Source organism: Rhipicephalus sanguineus, chromosome 8, assembly GCF_013339695.2.
Source record: "Rhipicephalus sanguineus isolate Rsan-2018 chromosome 8, BIME_Rsan_1.4, whole genome shotgun sequence".
NCBI lineage: Eukaryota > Metazoa > Arthropoda > Arachnida > Ixodida > Ixodidae > Rhipicephalus > Rhipicephalus sanguineus.
Genome location: NC_051183.1, coordinates 16,905,884 through 16,927,412, shown reverse-complemented (window position 1 = coordinate 16,927,412; position 21,529 = coordinate 16,905,884). Strand labels below are relative to the sequence as shown.

Below are 21,529 nucleotides of genomic sequence, written 5' to 3'. Positions count from 1 at the left end.
AAGGCACCACGCTGACTGGACAATGGCAACTGCAATATCTTTCGCTTGCTGCGTTCAGCGGGACTCGGTATCTCAGCTGGGCCACGTATCTGGAAGGGAAGTCGGACGGAAGAAAGGGGGAGGGGATGCTGTTGAACTGCAAGCTACTCTGTTATCCGAACAAAACAAAAGACGCCCAGTAGCTTGGAATACGTCCCTCCAGCGGCATCCGGGCGAATGTCCGATCCGTTCCTACAGTCGTGTTACGGTGGCGAACAAAAAAAGTAAAATGTCTCCATTACTTCGTTTTTTATCTTGACCGATTTCACACAAGCTAGGACGGAACGGCTGGAGCACGAAGTGCGCCCGCGCGACAGATTAAGCAACGGACGTACAGACTAGCTAGCAGGATGACGCGAGTGCTACGTGCAGAACAACCGCCGCCGACAAGCAGGCAGTTTGTAATCTGTGACGACGCGTAGTACATGGGGAAACTGCGCGCGTCGTTATCTTATTGTTCGCATGTAGCACTCATTCACGACGTAGCTACCTGTCCAACAAGTATCTGATGCGCCGAGAAAGCCGATAATGAAGAAACAATTGAACACTTCTGAGGGCTGGCCGCAAAGGGCGGGGGGGGGCTCTTCTGTTGTGCGGAAAGTTTCAAGAAAAAATGCTTTTTCGCGTCTCGGTGGCTACTATAGTCATAGGCGTGCGCAAGGTTCCTATCAGGGGGGCGAAGGTTCATCGCAGCGCCCCCCCCCCCTATGAAGTCAATGTACGAGGCAGATTTTGCCCCCCCCCCCTCTTAGGTGATTAGGGGGGGCGCCCCCCCCCCCCCCCCTGTGCGCAGCCTTCTGCTTATCTCCGAACGTTGCTCGCTATTTGGAGGCTTGCGGAGCCACCACACGAGGCATGTTCGCGGCCTGAGTTCATTTGCGTTGCTTTGGTACGCATGCTATTCGAGGCTGTTCAAGAATAAGGTCAGTAGCGTTATCGTTACTTAGGTACGATACGCTATTAGGCAGTTTTAGAATAGGTTATGCAAAGCTTTTCGCTAGCGTTTTTCGCCATTGCGCATGCGTCATACGCTAGCCTCTTGGGTACCCACGTTCAGTGACAAAATAAGAGTATATCGGACCCAACGAACGCTATATTTGCGTACCCTGTTTTAAAAGTGTCTATTTTCGTAACGCGGGTACCCAAGAGGATAGCGTATACGACGCATGCGCAGTGGGGGCAAACGCTAAAACAAAGCTTTGCGTACATTATTCTAAAATTGCTCTATAACGCATGTACCCAGAAGCATATGACGCATGCACAGTGGCGAGAAATGCAAGCGACTGCGTACGCAGAACTTTGGACACCCTATTCTAAATCTGCCTATCAGCGCGAATCGCACTTGCCCCGACATTCGTGCATGCATCGAGCGTTTACACATTTGCGTAGCGTCGCATATCGAGCACTCGTCACTTATATAGGGAAGTGTGAAGACCGGCGTATCTTTGCAGGCAAACTCCGGAATTATGACGCATAATACTGATCCCAAGACGTTCCCTACACGGATACATAAATAGGCACCTCGCACCGGCAGAACGGCGCAACGACGTCTTCGTCTATCCACACCCAACGGAGCGCGCCAAGCGTTCGGCTTCATAACAGATGAAAATGACTTCGACGCTGCTGCATGTGTCCATCACCAAATCCCTTCTGGTCGATTCCACGAAAGATCAAAAAACGGTGTATATTTGATGTTTCCGATTTTCCTGATAATTCTGTATGTTGTGCACATATGACTGCACAGCACGAAATCGCAGTTTGTTTTCGAATAAAATTTTTTTCATCACAGGAAAATTCGACAAGTGTCGCCGGTTGACGACGACCATTTTACGAAGAGTGCGTTTTCGTAAATTCGGAACCATGCTGGCAGCTACTCAAGCTATATATTACAAATATCTTTCTTTCTGGCGGAAGTAGAAGTAAAGAGGAAATAGCCCTTATGATTTGGAATTCTGAGCAAATTGTGTATTTTTTAAAATTCACGGGAAAACGCTGCGTTTTTGAAAATCAGTCAAATTTGGGACGCTATGGCTACTTCTGTGAACATCTTAGCTTGTTCGTATTTGCAGTATGAATAGGCCTTTACGTGAATAATGAACCTGTGCATTTGTATTTCTCTAATAATTTTCAAAGTAGTAAATTTTCATGCTCGAAACACCAAAAAGAGAAAAGTGCTCCTCGATTAAAAAAACTATAATAAAAAAACCCCAATCTCAATTTTGTTCAAAGTCCCCCAAAATGTTCTCAAAGGACTGCAGAATGATATTATGAAAAAAAACATGTTGCATCATTTTCATTAGAACAAAAGCAGAAAATGTCAAACATTGTGTTTCCAGAGAGTGGTGGCTACTGCGTAAAGGACACCTCTAGTAACAAGAAAATACAGTAACACGTCTTTTTTCTTCTATGAGCTTCGCTAAACAACAGTAATGATCTATGGTCGGAAATTGGGAACTGTTTTGTAAAGAAAAAGACCGTTCCAATTAAATGCATTCGCGTGGTTTGCGACTTCACGCCAGTGTTAGACATCCCTCAGTCCACAGTATGCACTTACAGTTGTAGCCTCCTTTTCTTTCATCTATTTCAGTTGAGTATAATTCATATCTTGAGTGCTAAAGAACGCATTCCCTCCATGCGTCTCTTATGATGATGTACTGTGCCAGAATTGGGAGATTGGTATAAAAGCCAAGGTCTCTTCATGAATGGAAATTAATTTCTGGAGAGCGGTCGCCAAGAGGTGTGGTTTTTGTTGGCCCAAATGTGTACGTTGTCAAACCTTATGTGATCAATGCAGAGTTTAAAAAGAATCGATTACGTGAAGAATGGTGGCAGCAGTTTTGGCCACGGACAAAACACGTTTTGTTTGCATTGCATCTGCTTTGTTTTGCATCTCCTTGTATCTCTTAAAGCAGTGCTGGCAGATCTGGTCTCCCTCTTGAATTGAGCGCGCGTCCTACTTCCTGACCCTCCGCAAAAGAGACTCGATCCGATATCTTCTACATAACGAAAATTCCACTGCAGCGGAATTTTCTTTTTGTACACCATGAGGCAGTCCGTACAAAATCTCGGCCATGGCTATAACGCCTACCCATAGCCACCTTCAGAGCGCAGGACAGTGATCGCATCAAAGTGAAGCACAATTTGGATGCTTAACTTCTATCTCAGGTGGTGTTTGGCTGACTGGCACAGCCGTGCTCGTTGCGGTCGTCTGCTCAGGCGGGCGTCTATCGCGCCGCCCTTTGCACCTGTCCGCCTAACGCATGCTACTCCGTTTACACGAGTGCTTGTAACGCGGGCCACTCGATCCGCCACACGATCCGCACGGTGCGGATCCAGAGACCGGGCGGGAGAGCGACGAGCGGTGAAAAATGTATCGTGTAACCAACGCAATCGACACCCCAGCATTTTCTCGTGCAGAGCGACAAAGCCTGGCAAACAATGTGTGGTTGCTGTGCTTAGGTTGCGCTGCGGTACTCGCCGTTCACCACTGTCGCCATTTGCGATTTCTCACATTCTTACAATGCATGATCGACTCAGCTACACAAATTTCGCGTTTAGCTTCGTTGCTTTTATATAAGCGCATTTACTAAAAAAAAATTATCCAGAGGAATGAAAATGTCCGTGCTGCCCGTCGACGAGGAATATAAGTGGTGTCGCAAATGCATTTAATTGGAACGATCTTTTTTTCTTTACAAAACAGTTCCCATTTTCCGACAATAGATCATTACTGTTGTTTAGCGAAGCTCAGAGAAGAAAAAATACGTGTTACTGTATTTTCTTGTTACTAGAGGTGTCCTTCACGCAGTACCCACCACGCTCTGGAAACACAATGTTTGACATTTTCTGCTTTTGTTCTAATAAAAATGATGCAACATGTTTTTTCATAATATCATTCTGCAGTCCTTTGAGAACATTTTGAGGGACTTTGAACAAAGTTGAGATTGGGGTTTTTTTATTATAGATTTTTGAATCGAGGAGCACTTTTCTCTTTTTGGTGTTTCGAGCATGAAAATGTACTACTTTGAAAATTATTAGAGAAAAACAAATGCAGAGGTTCATTACTCACATAAAGGCCTATTCATACTGCAAATATGAAGAAGCCAAGATGTTCACAGAAGTAGCCATAGCGTCCCAAATTTGACTGATTTTCAAAAACGCAGCGTTTTTCGTGGTTTTTTAAAAATACATAACTTGCTCGGAATTCTATGAAATGATAAGAGCTATTTCCTCTTTACTTCTACTTCCGCTAAAAAGAAAGATATTTGTAATATATAGCTTGAGTAGCTGCCAGCATGGTTCCGAAGTTACGAAAACGCACTCTTCGTAAAATGGTCGTCGTCAACCGGCGACACTTGTCGAATTTTGCTGTGTTGAAAAAAAATTTTTATTTCAAAACGAACTGCGATTTCGTGCTGTGCAGTCATATGTGCACAACATACAAAATTATCAGGAAAATCGGAAACATCAAACATACACCCTTTTTTGATCTTTCGTGGAATCGACCTTCTACAAATATGGTGGAGGTCAAACGGTGAACTGAAGCCCGGCACTTCCCGAATGCGACAGGGCAGCTAGCCCTCTCTCTGTAACCAGAGTTTCTCCAACTTTGTCGAAACAACATATATTGGAGATTTTATTGAGACCGGTATACATGAAAAAATCGCCGGATTTAGCCTACTCTCCAAGACGAAAAAAAAAGAGTATGTGGGACTCCTTTCTTCGAGTCTTGACTTGCCACGTACATGACTCTCTTTAAGGAGAGTCATTAACTCTCCTGTGGGTCACACGACTCTCCGAAGAGAGTACAATGATCCACAAAGAAAGTTGACGTGCCTCTTTAAAGAGAGTCATATACGTGACAAGTCAGGACTCTCCGAAAGGAGTCACACATACTTTTTTTTCTTGGGAGTGTATGAGCAGGCGTCAAGATGCATGATAAAATGCAGGCACCCACTAAGGTCTAGGCAAGTAGAATTATAGCAAAATGCCACATTTGGACCACCACTTCAAGCCTGAAGTAATATGATTAGATAGGCAGCTTATTATTTAGGCACTGTCATGCCATGAGCGGCAGTTACTGATATCAATGCAACTGAAGGTATGAAGTGAGTGCATTGTACCTGTATTGGGACCCAGGGGCATAGCCAGGGGGGGAGGGAGGGTTCAACCCCCCCCCCGAAAATTTTCAATTTTGCTTGTGTATATATACACGCACACATACAAACGCACACACGTACATATGCAAAGTTAGTTGAACACTCCCCCCCCCCCCCCCGAAAAAAATTTCTGGCTACGCCCCTGTTGAGATCGAAACATGGAGACACACGCTTCCAAAATCCAGGAATATATGACACCTTGTGACGTTTTGCTTAACTATATTACACTTGAAAATTTTTTTTCGTGCTGCATGCAGAGGCGTTAACGTAGGTTTTCCAGCTGCCAAGGAATGGGGGTGGGGAGTCAAGCAGGACGACTGTGTATTCAGAGCGAGGCACGCAAATTAAATCTCATTTTTGTCATCAAAATGTAGAATTTATAAATAAAACATTCCTTCCAGCATTATACATGTCTAGAATAAAGTGTAGCCACTAGTTAGGGCTGCTAACATATGGGCCCCCATGGGGGTGGGGGTGGGGAAGTCATTTTGTCTCATAACTGATGCCTCTGGTTGTATAAGCTATTTTGTTGAAGGAAAAAACATGGAAGGCTTCCACGCTGATTATGTTGCTAGAAATAGCTTACACCTGTGGTTCAGTAAAATATCATGTCACTGCACCAGTCCCTATTAGCTTCGTGTGCTCTTTAGTTAGGCACTGCATCATGCAATGTCACAGCATAATTGCTGCTGCTGTACGCATCACGATAGCTCGATATCTGGCAAATGATAATACATTAACGCGCAAGTTAGAGTTTTCATATTAGCACACAATTGACGCACAAACTTAAGACGTGTATTCAGGCAACACAAATCACATGACATGCATGTAACAATTAACCAAAATATAAGTTTATTGCCATTCGAAATGCCACGTAGGGAGGCGATAAAATATCTCCGCATAAATGCAGTGTGGATGTAAAACATCGATAATTAATAATACGATGCCTGCAAATAGAAAACGGAATACACAGAACAAAGGTGCAATCGACAATATGCAATGCATGTTACCAGTAATTACTGAGAAATGAAGAAAAAATTGTTCATATGCTCCTTACAAGTTCTATCAAAGTCATGTGAACAATATCAAACCAGCTCTGGCTGGTTTGATATTGTTCAGGCCATGTTTGAATGCAGTCTAACTGACATATATAACGAAACCCCATTTTATCAAGTGTTTCAGTTTCCCCTGCAGAACAATGTGAACTCAAGATTCTGTCAAATTTCATGACATTTGCTGCTTTCAAGGAAAAAAAAGCAAAACACACATGCAATGGGCTTGCTGTCTACTAAATGCATACACATCACAAATTTTTCTGGATAAATACTACCAAGTCATACGTTTGAGATCTATGGTTGTTTTCAACTTAACAAAGTTCCTAGTTTAAAAGATAGTTTTAAGGTCCCACCGTCTTCGTTAATTCTAGGTATAACTATAGTCGGGTAAAACTTTAGAAAAAAGGAGAGGCCCCGCCCATATGACTGAAGCGCGGCAGCCGATTGCCTCCGCGGCAAAGAAATAGTCCCGCTTCTTCTCCTTGAGCGGAGGCACCGGCCGTCCGGCTCGTGACGTCAGTCTAGAGCGCGCGCCCATTGGTGGAAGCGCGTGTGCATCCGCCTTTGAGGTGCAAATGCCGCTTTTTTCTAAAGTTGTACCCGACTATAGTACGTAAAAAAAGCATTCTCATTACAAAACTGTACGAAATACTTGTTACACTCGAATTTTGCATATTGAGAGTTGGCTGTAAACCGCACAATGTCACAAACTGCTTGCCGGCTACCGTCAACATGCTTTCAAGGATGGTAACTATAGTCGTGTTGACTGCAGTGACGCTGAAAGTGGAATGTGCACACCGACTCTGCAACGAAACCCGGTTCAACATGTGCAAGTGCGAAGTCAGTGAGGAAAAGTGGCACACAGCGGAATCGCTGTTCCTGCAAGCTTGCTCAGCTTTCGTTTTTCTTAACATTTGGTGGGTTTTGTTCATCCCAGACGCTGACTCCGTCGCAGGCGCAGATTCTCTTTGGGTTTTGGGCGATGCCAGAGGCTCTTGCAATGATGCCGCAGGCGAGTCTGTGGAGCAGCATAATTACACCATTAACATTCTGAAGCCAAATTATGCTGCATTTGCTCGATTAATAATACCTACACTCTTGCATCAAGCCATAATGGAACGCATCCAATAGACGAGTTCTACTGAACCAATAGATGGATGCGGCATTTGCTCCATTATCAATACCACAACCTCTCATATCAGAGCACAATAGATGGTGTATAAACGAGTTTGCACCGACTGAGGTAACACGATCATAAGAAAGCAAAGTGATGCAAGCACACACACACACGTACAGGTACAACCAATGACAAAACATTACAGAACACGAGGGTTCCAAAAAAGCTGAATTCCCCACTTGCGTAGGAACATGACCTCTAACTAAAAGTTACAGCATGTTCTTGAGACCTATTCAGTGATTCAATAAGTTAGAAGCACGCTGCCTTTGACAAGGCAGAAATTTACATTTGTCGTGGAAGCCATGTCCTGAGTAAGCTTTCAATACGAGGTGTGCATAGTAGGGGAGACAAGAAGCGCAAATACATTACAAGAGAGCGGGTGCAAGGTGGATGTGTGTAGAATGCAGTGAAGCGCTTCGTGGGTTATCTACAGATTCAAACTATTAGGTTTTGCAGTAAGGGCTTCGAGCGGCTTTCATAGCACCGCCACGGCGGTCTAGTGGTTATGGCGCTCGACTGCTGACCCGAACGTCGCGGGATCGAATCCCGGCCGCGGCGGCTGCATTTTCGATGGAGGCGAAAATGCTTGAGGCCCGTGTACTTAGATTTAGGTGCACGTTAAAGAACCCCAGGTGGTCGAAATTTCCAGAGCCCTCCACTACGGCGCCTCTCATAATCATATCGTGGTTTTGGGTCGTTAAACCCCAGATATTATTATTATTATTTTCATAGCACAGTTAACAACATGGATGAATGCAGCTTTTCTGCCTTGATACAAATTCATCCTTGCTACTTGTTCTTCCTGGTAGACCCCAACAGACATATTTCAACTATCTTTCAATTGGTCTATAAACTTACTGAGAGGACACAGTATTAGCAATGCTTTATTTATTTATTTATCAAGTTACCCACAGTGCCCGCAGATATTACAGTGGGGAGGAATCCAGAGGAAATGTACAGGTAGCAGGTACACATAGAAATCAACACAAATAATTTACTGCTTTGCAATAATTAATTTGCCATTACTGAGACCAGTTGTCTGTTGCAATGCGAATGTTGCTGTGAAAGTGGTCCGATTTCCATCGACGAGACGACGCCACATCACATAGCGTCGACTGCACACTGGCGATGTCGTATGCTCTACTAAAAGACTATTTGAAAACATGTGCAAAACAGTGTTGTTGCCACTTTGGACGCATCCATGTAAACAGTCGAACATTTGCTAAAGTGGTCTTATACAGCAAGAAAATGTTGGTGCAGAGCAAGATGAGTAAAGACGACAAGCTACGGCCTCCAAGATCTCAAATGATATCGTCATTACCTTTCAGTTGCACAGAGGAGCATTACAGATTTGATGAGCCAATACTTCATGTAGCCATTCTATTTACTTTCTTTCCTCAAAAAACCAACTTGAAACGTGACCGCTGAGACTGTGCTGCTTATTTTATGAAAATCATTTACTTCTGGCAGTTTCTAAGTGATGCCCGTTTGTTCGGCTTCTTAGCCTTCTAAGTGCAAATGGACCTGGTGCACTAAGGCGTCTGGACCTGGTGCACTTAGACGTCCCACGTGCTCCAACATGATGATCACATGCAGGGCCAATTCAGTTGGCTTTATAGTGTAGTGCAATGCTCTCTCCTAATTCTCTCCTATCTAAATGTTCAGCGGCCTACAACTTTACTGCAGAAATATGTACGGACAAAAAGAAAAAAAAACAGAAAGTGAGTGAGACATTGAAAACTGAACCTGCACTATCCTAGACCATAGAGAAGCCACGCTGCAAACTGTGAAGCCTTGCATTTTCGAAAAGCTAGACTCTTGTTCAACCCCATCCTTCCTACTTTTACATCTTCGCTCAGCAAATGCGAAAGTGGCAAAAGATATCAAAGTAACTTCTCCACAATCCACTGCCCCTTTTTACGATTCACAGGCAACACACACTAAACCCCAAACTTTCACATCCAATGGCCAATTAGCTGACTGGCTCATTCATTCACCGATTCATTCAGTTTGAACAAGTCCTCCGTAACGTACCGAAAGCAGCTTTCGTCTCCACTTCGGTGCTTGTTGGAGGATTCTGAACAGACAACCAAGGACCTGCCAATGATGTCCCACACCTTCACAATGTCATTGGTTCTTCGAAAGACGCTCCGTCCATTGTCGTCAACATCTATTTCACCGAGACTACCGTATCTCTGAAAGAGAGAAGAGTAAATGAAGCATTTGTTAACGAGATAACTAGTCATAGTTGTGTGTGAGTGTTGCTTTATTAATGTTTTCCTGTTGTACTTTTACTTTCAGTAATTTTGCCCGATACTTTGTATTTATTTAATGTAAACTTTTGACATTGATGTCCCACAATGTCAAGTTTCTGCAAAAGTACCATTGTTGCCTATCTTGTTGATCCACTTCTTTCATTTAATACAGAGCATAGTACTTATACTACTTGATATTTTCACTCTGCACCTGCTCCTGCTTTGTCTTGAGAAAAGACATAAGAAAACATAACAGTACGTGTAAATAAACAAATATTTTTGTTAGCTGTTAGTGACCAGACAGCAAAACTACAGAACATTTTATGTTGTCTGTACATATACTAGTATAAGCTGAAAATATTACAAGCAGGCTGCAGAAATAACAAACTCTTCCCCAAATATCACGATTCACAAGTTTCTGACGACTACCGTACACTCTATAAGTTCCTCCTTCACTCCCCAGAGCAACTTCGGAAGTTATTTTCTTGTAATCACCTTCACAGACACCATCTCTCATAGATAGCACGAAAATGTATTCAGTTCAATGCCTGCTCAACGTTTGTGCAAAGAAGTCAATAAGGCAAGGTCTGGTGAGCACAATCAATAACCCGACAAAGCTGAGTACTCGTTCCACAGCCAAAAGACCTCTCAACAAATACTGACATGTACACAGTTTATCACAGAACCAACACAAAATATTAGACGACGACCCCTTTGTCCTTTGTTTTCACCTGAGCATTGCTGCTAGCCACTGAAATACAACAAAGGTTATGAAATCTTACAAGCACTGCTATCCCTTAGCATCACGCAGTGGTGAGTTGACAAACTTCAGGGTACAACGTATGCTGAAGATACTAGTCCACAGCTGCTTGATCTATGGTTTATACAGAAGACGAATGCCACTGAATTCCTGCCTTAATGAGTTTCACAACAAAAGTGCTGTAATTGCGACTTACCCTAGGCCCCTTGCCATCTGATGCGACGGGATGTGGGTCGTAAACGTCACCGGTACTGAAAATAAGCAACCTAAATTCAATAACACAGTAAAAACTGAATGAAGACAACATAGTCTTTTATATATCTGTTTAGCTTGAGCAGCAGATACCATACACAAGTGAGTGTCCCAAACAAGCGTAGAACTGTATCTATGCAAGTTTCACGGCAACCAGATAAAAACTTAACGATAAGGATCAAGAGCGTGCAAGACAAAGTGAAGACCACACACATCGAAAAGCACTGCAAATATTTGCCCATTAATTTGGAATGTGAATGAAAGAGAGAATAAATGAAAATCGAAACATTTAAGCAAATTTATGTGGAAACATTTATTTGTCTTTATGCACGATTTTTGCTCATTCGTGTGCATCCCACAGTAAAAGACACACAAGTGTGACAATATAAACATCTATGAAGCCACATGATGCACATAGCTTACATAAATGTGACTATCATGACAAAAATTCTTCCCATCAACTATTAATACTTTGCCTAAGAAATCTGTTAGAAGAACTATTACTGAATTTGCTGCCCAGAACAGTACTGAGGGCTAGTGAATTTCACTAGAGAACATAAAAACAGGGATTTGTATTCAGGTAAAAAAAAATGAGTAAAAGAAACGAGAAAGCTATATACATGCAGATGTTTACACGAAGACAATCAAAGGCTGACGAAAGGTGAGAGTCGATAAAATCTTTCCGCATGCGCAATTATATTATCAGAGAGCTTGCAAAAGCGTCGACACAGTAGCACGGGAGTTTCCACAATTAAAAGGCTCAGGTAATGCAACAGCAGTAGATAATGCAAACACAATGGCTTGAGATAGACAGATTAGCAGACGCAGTGAGGGAGGGGACACATTGTTTTGCGGGTGAATGACAGCGGTTGAGTGACCTACTTACTGGGCTATCAAGACATGCTGAAAGCACATGTTCACACCTGTCCCGGACCCTCACGTCGTCGTGATGCATGGAAATTTTGTGCACGAAAGAAAGTGTGTCAGTGTAAAGCAGGAATCTCAAACTCACATCAGCTACCGGACCGCAGTCAAGAAATTTAGTCCTGCAAAGGGCCAGGGCAGTGAAGAAGTGGGAAGCGGGCGGAAGGGGGGGGGGGGAGTTTTAACAAAATGTCAGCTAACGTTGCCATTTGAAAGAAGGCCTTTCCCATATCTCATTCTCATATATGGGTCATTTCTGAAGAGGATTTGGTGCCAGAGTTCCAGAAACATATCGATACCGATCTTCACAATGACTAAAATTTATACGTCGATCTTGATGTGTAGAGTTTTTGTTCCGTGGTTACGTTTCGACACAAGGTGACCACATGATGTGCCTTACGAAAAAAAAAATGCTTAAGACCAGTCACGTCTGTGTAGCTTACCCGACAAAGCGTTATTAATCACGATAGGCAAGAAAATATTGCGAGCACTATTTAGCAATGTCGCAAACAGTTGCAAAGTCATAAAAAAAAATATGGGACGAAGAGTGTCTTGTGCGGGCAGTGGGCCGCTAGCGAAAGGTCAGCAGGCGGCGTGTTTGAGACCCCTGGTGTAAAGGTGTGATTTTTCCACTGTTGTTAAAGGAGTACTGACAAAAATTTCACAAATTTTTGTTGCTCTAAATAAAAGCAGTGGTGTCAAGAACACTAAAGAGAGCATCGTGGTGCCTCAGAAAGCATTGAATATATATATATTTTTTTAATCCACTTTCAGTTTCAATATCAAGGGGCAATAAGGAGCAGTATCACAGACTCATGTAAAGGCAGTGTGACGTAGGCCTAAGTCACGCGGGGACAGCAATACTTGACGTAACAACAGCACTGTTGTCTGCTGTCAGTCGTACAGGTTGCACTAAACAACTAGGAGTGAGCTGCCGTCTAGTGGCTTCGACAGCCTTCAGGAGGCAGAGTTTGCAAACGCAGCGAACTGTGTTGACTCACCATGATAATGTCTACTGCGGTGGGGTTGGCTTGCAGATGCTAGGCGACAAAAGCTTCAAAATGAAACTAAATTATTTAATACGTTAGGTATGCTCGACTGTGGCACAAAATACATTTCGTGAAAAAAAAAAGGGGTGTAGAGAAGAGAAGGAAGTGAAGCGCCGACTACCAAGTGTTTAATGACACTCTCGGAAAGGTACAGGAAAAAAGAAAACGAAAGACACCTTCTGCACATGCGTGGAGAGCCAACGTATGATGTGGAACGACATGGTCAAGATAACATGTTATCAAGAAAGCGTATTCCTCTTCTCAAACCCCCCCTCCTATTTTTTTTAACAATAACAAAATGTATTTAGCGCCTCATTCGATCATACCTAAGCAATCTATGCACTCAATCACCCAAAAAAAGTCCTTTTGACGTCGGTGTCATTGACACAGAAGGAAATGGCTTTCTTGGAAGGGTCACTACATTTTGGGGGAGTGAGTAGCTAATGCGCGCTGACACACTGCACACCTGTGGCATTGGTGTTTTTTGTTTTGTTTTGTCATAGTCATATTTGTATATATGTAGGGCACATGTTAATAATAAATTCAGTTGGAAGTTTGCGCCCGTCCGTGTCTGTTTCGTCCGTCGTCTTAGAAAAAATTTTGCACAAGAAGTAGTGATCATGGAGTACCAACTAGCTCGAACCCACACCTCCTTTTGGTATTTTGTACGTGTTTCCTGGCTCCAGTGTGTGGAGAGCATTAACCCTGCATGTCACTTGAATAAGAAATGTCCTTTTTTCAATGTCTCAAAATCGTGACAGTACTCCTTTAAGTATTGTTCAATCACTGTCAACTTGTGTTGGCACCATCAGTATATGTGTGCCAGTAAGGTATACTTTTGACTTCAAGCACTTCCCTAGCAAGAGTCCTTTCTTCACCTTGTTCACACTCATGCTGCTTTCTTGATGGACAGCAAGGTAACAATTAGCCATTGCTTCCTTGCTAGCGGTGTCGTAGCCTGGCACCTCACGCTTTAGTGTCCTTCAAACAGGTGTTACCCAACCAGTAGGACAAACATTTCTTTGCTCTTACTTCTCTATCCTGCTTACATTTTAAGGTTAGCTGTGCGTAATAAATAACCAAACAAACAATCAAATAGATAAATAAGCAAATTCTGTGGTTCTACATGCCAAAACCACTACTATCTGATTATATGAAAAATTCGTGAACACACGGGGTGTCGCTGGAGCCAACGTTTGGACAAGCGGACTTGTCTTCTTCAAGGCTGCAACTCTTTAAGGCTAGCAGTGCAGCCTTGAAGAAGAGAAGTCTGCTGGTCCAAACGTCGGCTACAGCAACACGCCATGTTCACGAATTTTTTACCTCTTCAAGTTTCCATGTTACCCTGAACCTCTGCCTTTTTTTGGATTACTTTCTTATTGCGGGACATGTCTGAGTGGTGGGAGTTGGAGCGACAATCGTTGCACAGTCGCTGCAGCTGCTACTTGCGAGCACAGACCCTTCATTTTCCGTGAGAAACCTTGTCATACCTAGTAATACCACAGCATGACCACACCAAAGCTTGCTTTGTATCATTAAATCGCAATAATGTGGAGGACCCCAGTTCCGACATATCGAGGTGGAGTGTAATGCCAAAATTAACCTGCCTTGTGGCTGGCTTGCAAACACTGACAGTTGCTAAGTGCCATCTTTTGGCAGGGAATTAGTTTCTGGCAGAGTTTAAAAGTTTCAAAGCTCGTTTAAAGAGGAAGGTGGCAATTGAGAGTCTTTTCGTTATTTACCCCCAGTACTGATCACGGAGACTGATTATTCCATATGTTCCTCAACACAAGGTTCCCAAAGGATAGACAGTTACTTCAGTTGCATTTGCCCCCACATTTAAACTCAGCCAAGGCCTTGCACTTTGCAGTTGTTAATCCTGTGAGGCAAGTTCAAGAACTACTTATGGCTAAATTTCGTTCGAGTTCACAACAAACAAAATGACTGCGTGTTATATAAAGTTGTCGCTTCATTTTTTACAACAGAGTGAAGTTCCCACATACCTTTGGCAGCCATCGGAGAGATCGCCCAGTTCGTGGATGCGTAGCCGGTGCGTCCGCCCTTGCTTGAGGCCGTCAATTACTCCGTCAACGATGCATGCTCCGTCGGCGCCTTGAGTGAAGCGCACCACTCCCATGATTCCAGACTGGCCAAAGATCTCGGACACGGCAGCAGCGACACCTTTTGCTGGACACAGGAAGTGGTTGGTGTTTTTCCCAACTTGTTTATTTTTTCTTAATGTGATCTGAACGAACTGCTTTCAGCTACTTCGGTTTACACGAAAGCAATTTCTTACCCCATTTACATGATTAGCTGAAGAAACTAAACTTAAACTATTACATATCTAGAAAAAGGCGCCGCGTTCGAAGTAATAAATCAGTTGTGAGTTCAGCGTTGTATGTGTGTGTCCTTCCTATATGTTCCGTCTTTTTTCGCGATGGTAAATCTATCTTAAATGCACACTCTTGCGATTTTAGAGCACAGCTTTGCTGCAAAATGAGGTTAGCTATGGCAGTACATATGTGTTGAGCATGGTGGAAGGAACACTGGCAAGAATAGTAGCAATAAATACATTTTCTAAATGCTCCACGCATGTATAATGAACCCACGAAGATTAATAGCACTTTAAAGTCAGGCAACTACAACTTGTGGCTGTTTTTTATGTTTCTTCAACAAGCCGCCTATGTCACTGTATCAGCGTTTTTTTTTATTCTTGGACATATTATCAGTGGCAATAGACCTTTTTGAAGCACATGAGCGCCACCAACGGGTGCGCAAGCGCTCATGGTAAATGTGTGTACGCCGTAGCAGCTGCCTCGACGAGCGCGCGGGCCTCACGCTGTAGCTTTCCACTTGTGCCGTGCCATGACTTCTTAGACACAGTGAATTTGGCAAGGTGCATCATGTTACTGTGCAATTCAATCATAAACTTCAGTGTTTAGCTGCGACGGCCTCTCGACAATTTCCATTTGTCCCACTGTTGGACCAGTTGAGCGGCTCAGAGGCGTCACCTTTTATTTATTTATTTTTCGGCACCAGTGCACCTTATGGCATAAATGAAAAAAAAAAATACAACTCTGTTGCCTATGCAGTGCAGGAGCGGTCTATGATTCACGGATGCATTTGGAATCAACGTCCATCGACACTGTCGACGAGTACAGTGTGAGGTTCTGATAATTTAAAGAGTAGACTAGAAAGTGTAGTCAGCAGTTGGGGAAATGAGATACATTCATTGCGTCGCTCGCACCCTATATGTAACGAACGATAAGGGCTTACTAACCTTCATTGGTGCTATAACTACAGGTTGGAATAATACTTAGAGCGAAAAAAGAAAGGAGCAGTATAAGGAAGGAAATGCACAAACCAGCACTCACACACAACTGAAAGTTTATTGCACGCGTGAAAAAAAGTATATATACAAAAATGGGAGTGCGTCGCGCGTGTCATAAAGAGGCACAAAATGTCAAACAACCAAGGCGTGTGCTTACAGTCGATTAATAAAGCTGAATTCCTTTTCTTGTAACGACTGACCATGTTGACTGACACAAAGTGTGGCGTTATTTGTGACATGATATGCCTCCGAAATTTCTCACATAGTCCGTTTAGGTTGATGGTACAAAATTACTGTGCTTTCGAAGATGGGATTACATTTTCATGACTGACATAGCGATGCAAGATGAGACGGCTCTATTCAATGAATTTCGATGCTCGCTGAGGCGCGTATTAATACACTGACCAGTCTGGCCGATGTACATGTGGACACAAGGAAGAGAAATTTGCGGTTAACTTCTACACAATCTACAAAACAATTGGCATGCCTCTGACCGCATTTTTCTTTGCCCACCGCAGACGCCTGCGACCTTAATGCGACTAAGCTTATTTGGGGCGGCAAACACAACCTTCTTCCCCCACATCGCTTCCCTACGTTCTTCAGGCCATGCGACTTCTTATACATATGTGGAATAACTGCAATATTTCTAGTTTCTTCATTATTTACGGATGGAGGACGTCCGTTAATCTTTCTTTGTCATGCGAACAGATTTTCGCAAACTGATACAACGATACGCAGGATATCCCGCCTCTTTGATCACTTTGCAGCTGGAAACTACTGCTCATCTTATATGCGAAAGTTTTTTTTCCAATGCCGTGTGTATTCATGACATCACAATTCCTCGTTTAACAATATTCGAATGCACCGACGCGAAATTAAACACCGATTTCGCTGAACGCGGGCTATACTGCCCGCAAACATGCTCCGCAGTGAAAATTACAAGCATGTATCAAGAAACTGCAAATTATCAGAGCAAGGCATCTCTCAAGGGAATTCTAGTCCCATCCCTTTTTCTTTAAACGTGTTTAGAATGTGCTCACTTCTTTGTACAGTGCGTGACTTGCCAATTAAAATCAAATAATCATCTGTATACCTGAACATTGTAGCACCTCTCTACAGTTTGGTTAAACCCGATCACAAGCCGCTATGGCATTAAATGCCATAGCGGCTTGTGAACAAGTAATCATTGAATAAATACGAACACGGTGTTCCAGCTCACATTGTTCACAATAGCACGTTTTGACTGTATGTATCGGCACGTGATAACTCTCATGCCGCATAACTGCTACATCCGGTATACATCCGCTCGGTGATGCACTGACTGCATCATTCCTTTCGCATTTCATGCGTAGAGATACATGCAGGTGCGTTCAGACATGTGTAGTATCTGGGTTTAATAATAGTCAACCGGCGGCGATGCATTTTTTTTTCGTTTGGTGCTCCCACGGCGCCAACGAGCAGCGAGCGACAGAACAGCTGGCGGGCTTGCCGTACACACTTTTCCCATAGTGCTTCGCGCGCCCACGGGGGGTTCTGGGATTGCTTGAAAAAGGTCTATTACATCTTATAGCAAACACCAACCATGAACAAGTGGTGTTGAAATTAAGAGTTTGTTGTGAAAGGCCTTTGCCTTACAGTGGGCACAAGAAAGGTTGATTTTCATTAGCCTTTATAAACTGCCACAGGATGTAGACAAACCAACTACTGAGCACAGAGCACAGGCCACACAAGTTATCCGAATGCTTCTAACAGTGGTGTCACTTCGCTGTGTGCTGCATTTAGAAAGAGCTCGCATGTGCCATAGCAGTTAAGGTATTCGTTATTAGCCCCATGTTGATAAGGCTGTCACAGTTGTTGAACCAGCACCTGTACATCGTATGCATCATGCAGTCAAACAGATTACCGCTACGCACCCAGCTGTTGACCAATGAGCATTAGCTTTTGCCTGTTTTTATGGTTACAGAGGACAAACAGTCTGCTAGCATATGGATATTTCTCCCGGTTTGATGCCACGTTCACAGGCTGTCAAACACGAAGTCCCTCCATGCCAGTAGAGTACTTTGGCATATACTCGTCAACATTTCAAGACTGCCGTTACAAACAGCGCATGCGCGGTAAAGCTAAAAACAAGCTATGCGAAGACATTAAAGTGCTACAGTCCACCAAGCGCCCTCCCACCGTGATACATGACAAACACGAAATACAATTCACCGTACCTGCAGAGGGGCCGTACCCTTTCAGCACAGCCACCCTTCCGGTGCTTCTGATGGCTTCCTGGACTTTGGTGAATGGAACGTCGGTCTCCACCACTACGCTCTGTTTCTCCACGTCGATGACCATGTTTTGAACGCCGATCTTCTGCAGGGACTCGCGTACCTTGTCCTCACAACCACCGCACGTCATGTTGACGTCGAATTCGAGCTGAATAATGAAACAATCAGCGACGCATTACAGGGACGCCGCGTGACAATTCACCGTGGGAACAAACTTGCGAGTTCTAATGTAAATGCCTCATTTTGGCGTACAATACCGCACAGAGAAACCACGACGAAATGAAAAAGTAACAGCGCTTTGAGTGTGATGTTGTTTTCCTTGTTTCCTTTCCGTTCTGGTCATTGTGCGCTGTTGTTTACAACTCTACCGAAAATCAAAACCGAGCACTTCTGATGGACACTTGTCTCCTACTAAGGCTGTAAATTCGATAAACTACACACCAATAAGCCAATCTCTAGATGTGCGTCAGAGTACATTACTTCAGCTATCAAGGATAGAACTTACAACGAAGCGCGAAACCTGACTAGCCAGACAGCAAGGCCATTGGGGCGGCGTAGGAAATAATTTTCGGTATGACAAAAACTTACCTTTGATTTGCCGTCCGCAACGTTGTCAGCGGCCATTCTGATGCTTAAGAGGGTGGCCGATGTCTAGTTAAACATTTGCAGCTAGCGTAATTATAATGTTAACAGTAAATCAATAAATAAATCTACAGCAACCTAGGTACTGATCTGTACTGATCTACGAATTTTGCTGCATAACAGCTGCCGGCCCAGAGTTCATCAACCGCAACAGTTGAGAAACTCCGCTAGGAAATGCGGATATGCGTGGAGAAAAATGCGAGGAGGTTTGCGGAACGACGCGCCGCCTGGTAGTGACGACAACAAAAAACAAAAAAAACACACCACATTGCTGCGGTCTTCCCCATCATTGCACGAATTACCTCGGAGAGATTTAGAATAAGTACTTTTAAGAAAGTACGAAGAGTTATGTGGCCGTATTCAGTATGTAAAAAGCGAGCCGCACCGCAAACGTAAGTACACTGCTAGCGGAAAAAAAAAAACATTATTGCATTTATAACTTGTTTTTTCGCCGGCAGGTGGCGCTACATTTAGTGAACAACCATGGCGACATTGACGTTTGGATGACGAATTTTTGGAATTTTTGATACGTACGTAAGAGTTTCGATACTCATTTAATTAATAGACTATGAGCCCTGCCCTTTTCATAATGAACAGGCCGTTGCGAATGTGTCGTATTAGTAAAAAGCAATAATTCTTCTAACATTTACTGTCAAAATATTTGAAATAACATTACTAGGTCAAAATATTATACTAGTTTGCTGTTCTTATTGTTCAGTTCCAGTTTCAGTTCCATTAAGCAACTGCTTTCTCCCAGACAAAAAATGGCATAAGTGCTGATCTTTTACTTACGCATTGACACCACGATTCAAATGTATCCTCACGTTTAAAAAATCAATCAATCAATCAATGACGCCGTGAAAGAACGAAGCATGCATTGAAAAAAAAAAAAAAGCTATGAAGGGACATAGGTGCCATACAAGATTGTAACGATGAATTGTGCACTAACTGCGTTGCCGTCACGCGCTTCCCAGGAATCGCAATGCACTGGTAGAAGGCTCCGTAGTGAAGAGAAATTTGTGACTTACAGCCCACATATTGCATTAACTCTTGTATACGCCTTATTATGATTATTATATGACACAACCACCTCGTAATTACAAAGAAGTACCAGAATAAGCTTTCACAACGCACTGTTCTTGAAAATTAAACTCCGATGAATCACGATCAATTACCACGATTCCACGAAATATCGAAGGTTAATGCCACCAAGCTGTCGAAAAGCGATCACAAATTCCGTGTTCACGTTCTTGCTATATTCATGCTGCGTGTCATATGACGGACATTCAGCAAGTAGTTTGACGTCTGCGTTCCTATAGCGCAGGCCTTTGTAACGAAATTCAGAGCCGCGTGCAGCTCCGCAAAAGATGAAAGCATGGTGAAGGGATGCATGTTATGTATACCAAGACTGAAGACCAATCTATTCCTCGTTTTATTGCGATATCTCGCAATAAAACAGTCTAGACGGGTTTTTGCCGTCGCCGTCGCCGTCATGTCCCGTATGAAGTCCAAATTGGTAAGATACCCTCGCGCATCGTATGTTCTACCGCTGGTAAAAGCGCGCGAGCGGGGGCGACGAACGCGGCCAAAGCAGAGATCAAACGAGCCGGCCCATTTCCGTCGCTCGGAGGGTGCATGCGATAACATCAACCCGCTCAGGAGGCCTGCCGTCGAAGCAGACAGGAAACGCCCCGCCCGTCTTTAACGAGCATGAAAAAATGCGAGGGCGGGGGGGGGGGGGTGTCGCGCGAGCAGCAACTTTGAACTTTGAATCTAAGGACGCGGTCGCGATAGCTGGCGCGCGCGCTATCACGACAGCAATCACAGCGGGCGGCTCGTATACCCTTCTACATGCTGCGCTCTCAACGCGAAGTGACTATGCGGACAGACCATCTCTCCCTGGAGCGGCCGCATTCTCTTACACCAGCGTTTTGTAGTTACGCGAGATCGGATACAAAACAGTTACCTGCCAGCCTCACTTCGTATAACACTACAATTTGTTGCTATCGCATTCATTTCTTCGCCCTTGCGATGAAACCGTGACTTTTTTCTTACCACTGATAATTTAATATGATTACCATTTGATTTGAAAACATATATATGCGACTGACAGAGAAAAAAGATAAGAAAAGAAAGCAGACTAGGCTGAGAATTTACTGTCCTAGGAAGGTCTATGACGCCTGCCGACTTCAGGAAGTAGTGAATAGGATTAAATTAACATACAGAAATTGAACGGTACAAGGAAAAGAGGAGTTGAGAGCAAAGAAACTGGAACTGATACATCCTAGATTAATGTTAACGAATGACGAAAGAGTAGCGTAAAAATGAAAGCAGGTGCCAAAAGAAAAAAAAAATCGCAGCAGTTCGAACTATTATATGCCCGAGGGATCCTTGTGTGCGTCCACATACGTCGATCTAGGCATCGGCAGATGTTGAATTTTTTTTTTTTTCGGCCATTGGTGCAGATATTTCGCCGGTGACGTCACGGTGCCGTCGAGTGACGTCATATGAGCGAGAACAACGGCGCCTCAGCCTTGAGAACCTCTCCTGAATATCAACGGGGAGAAAATAATGAAAATTATCAGAAACTGATGCACGTCAATAGTGGTTTCTACG

The 21,529-nt window shown here is 43.6% G+C and overlaps 1 protein-coding gene across 1 annotated transcript; it reads right to left on the bottom strand.

Annotated features, from left to right (window-relative positions):
- Positions 1-6,872: 6,872 nt before the first annotated feature.
- Positions 6,873-19,080, bottom strand: LOC119401465 (copper chaperone for superoxide dismutase). Its single transcript, XM_037668296.2, has 6 exons — positions 18,860-19,080; positions 18,215-18,419; positions 14,671-14,854; positions 10,639-10,693; positions 9,462-9,622; positions 6,873-7,268 (listed from the first exon to the last, which is right to left on the bottom strand). Exons 1-6 carry the CDS (start codon positions 18,893-18,895, stop codon positions 7,142-7,144), a joined length of 768 nt encoding a protein of 255 aa, XP_037524224.1. The 5' UTR covers positions 18,896-19,080; the 3' UTR covers positions 6,873-7,141.
- Between the last annotated feature and the right edge of the window lie 2,449 nt (positions 19,081-21,529).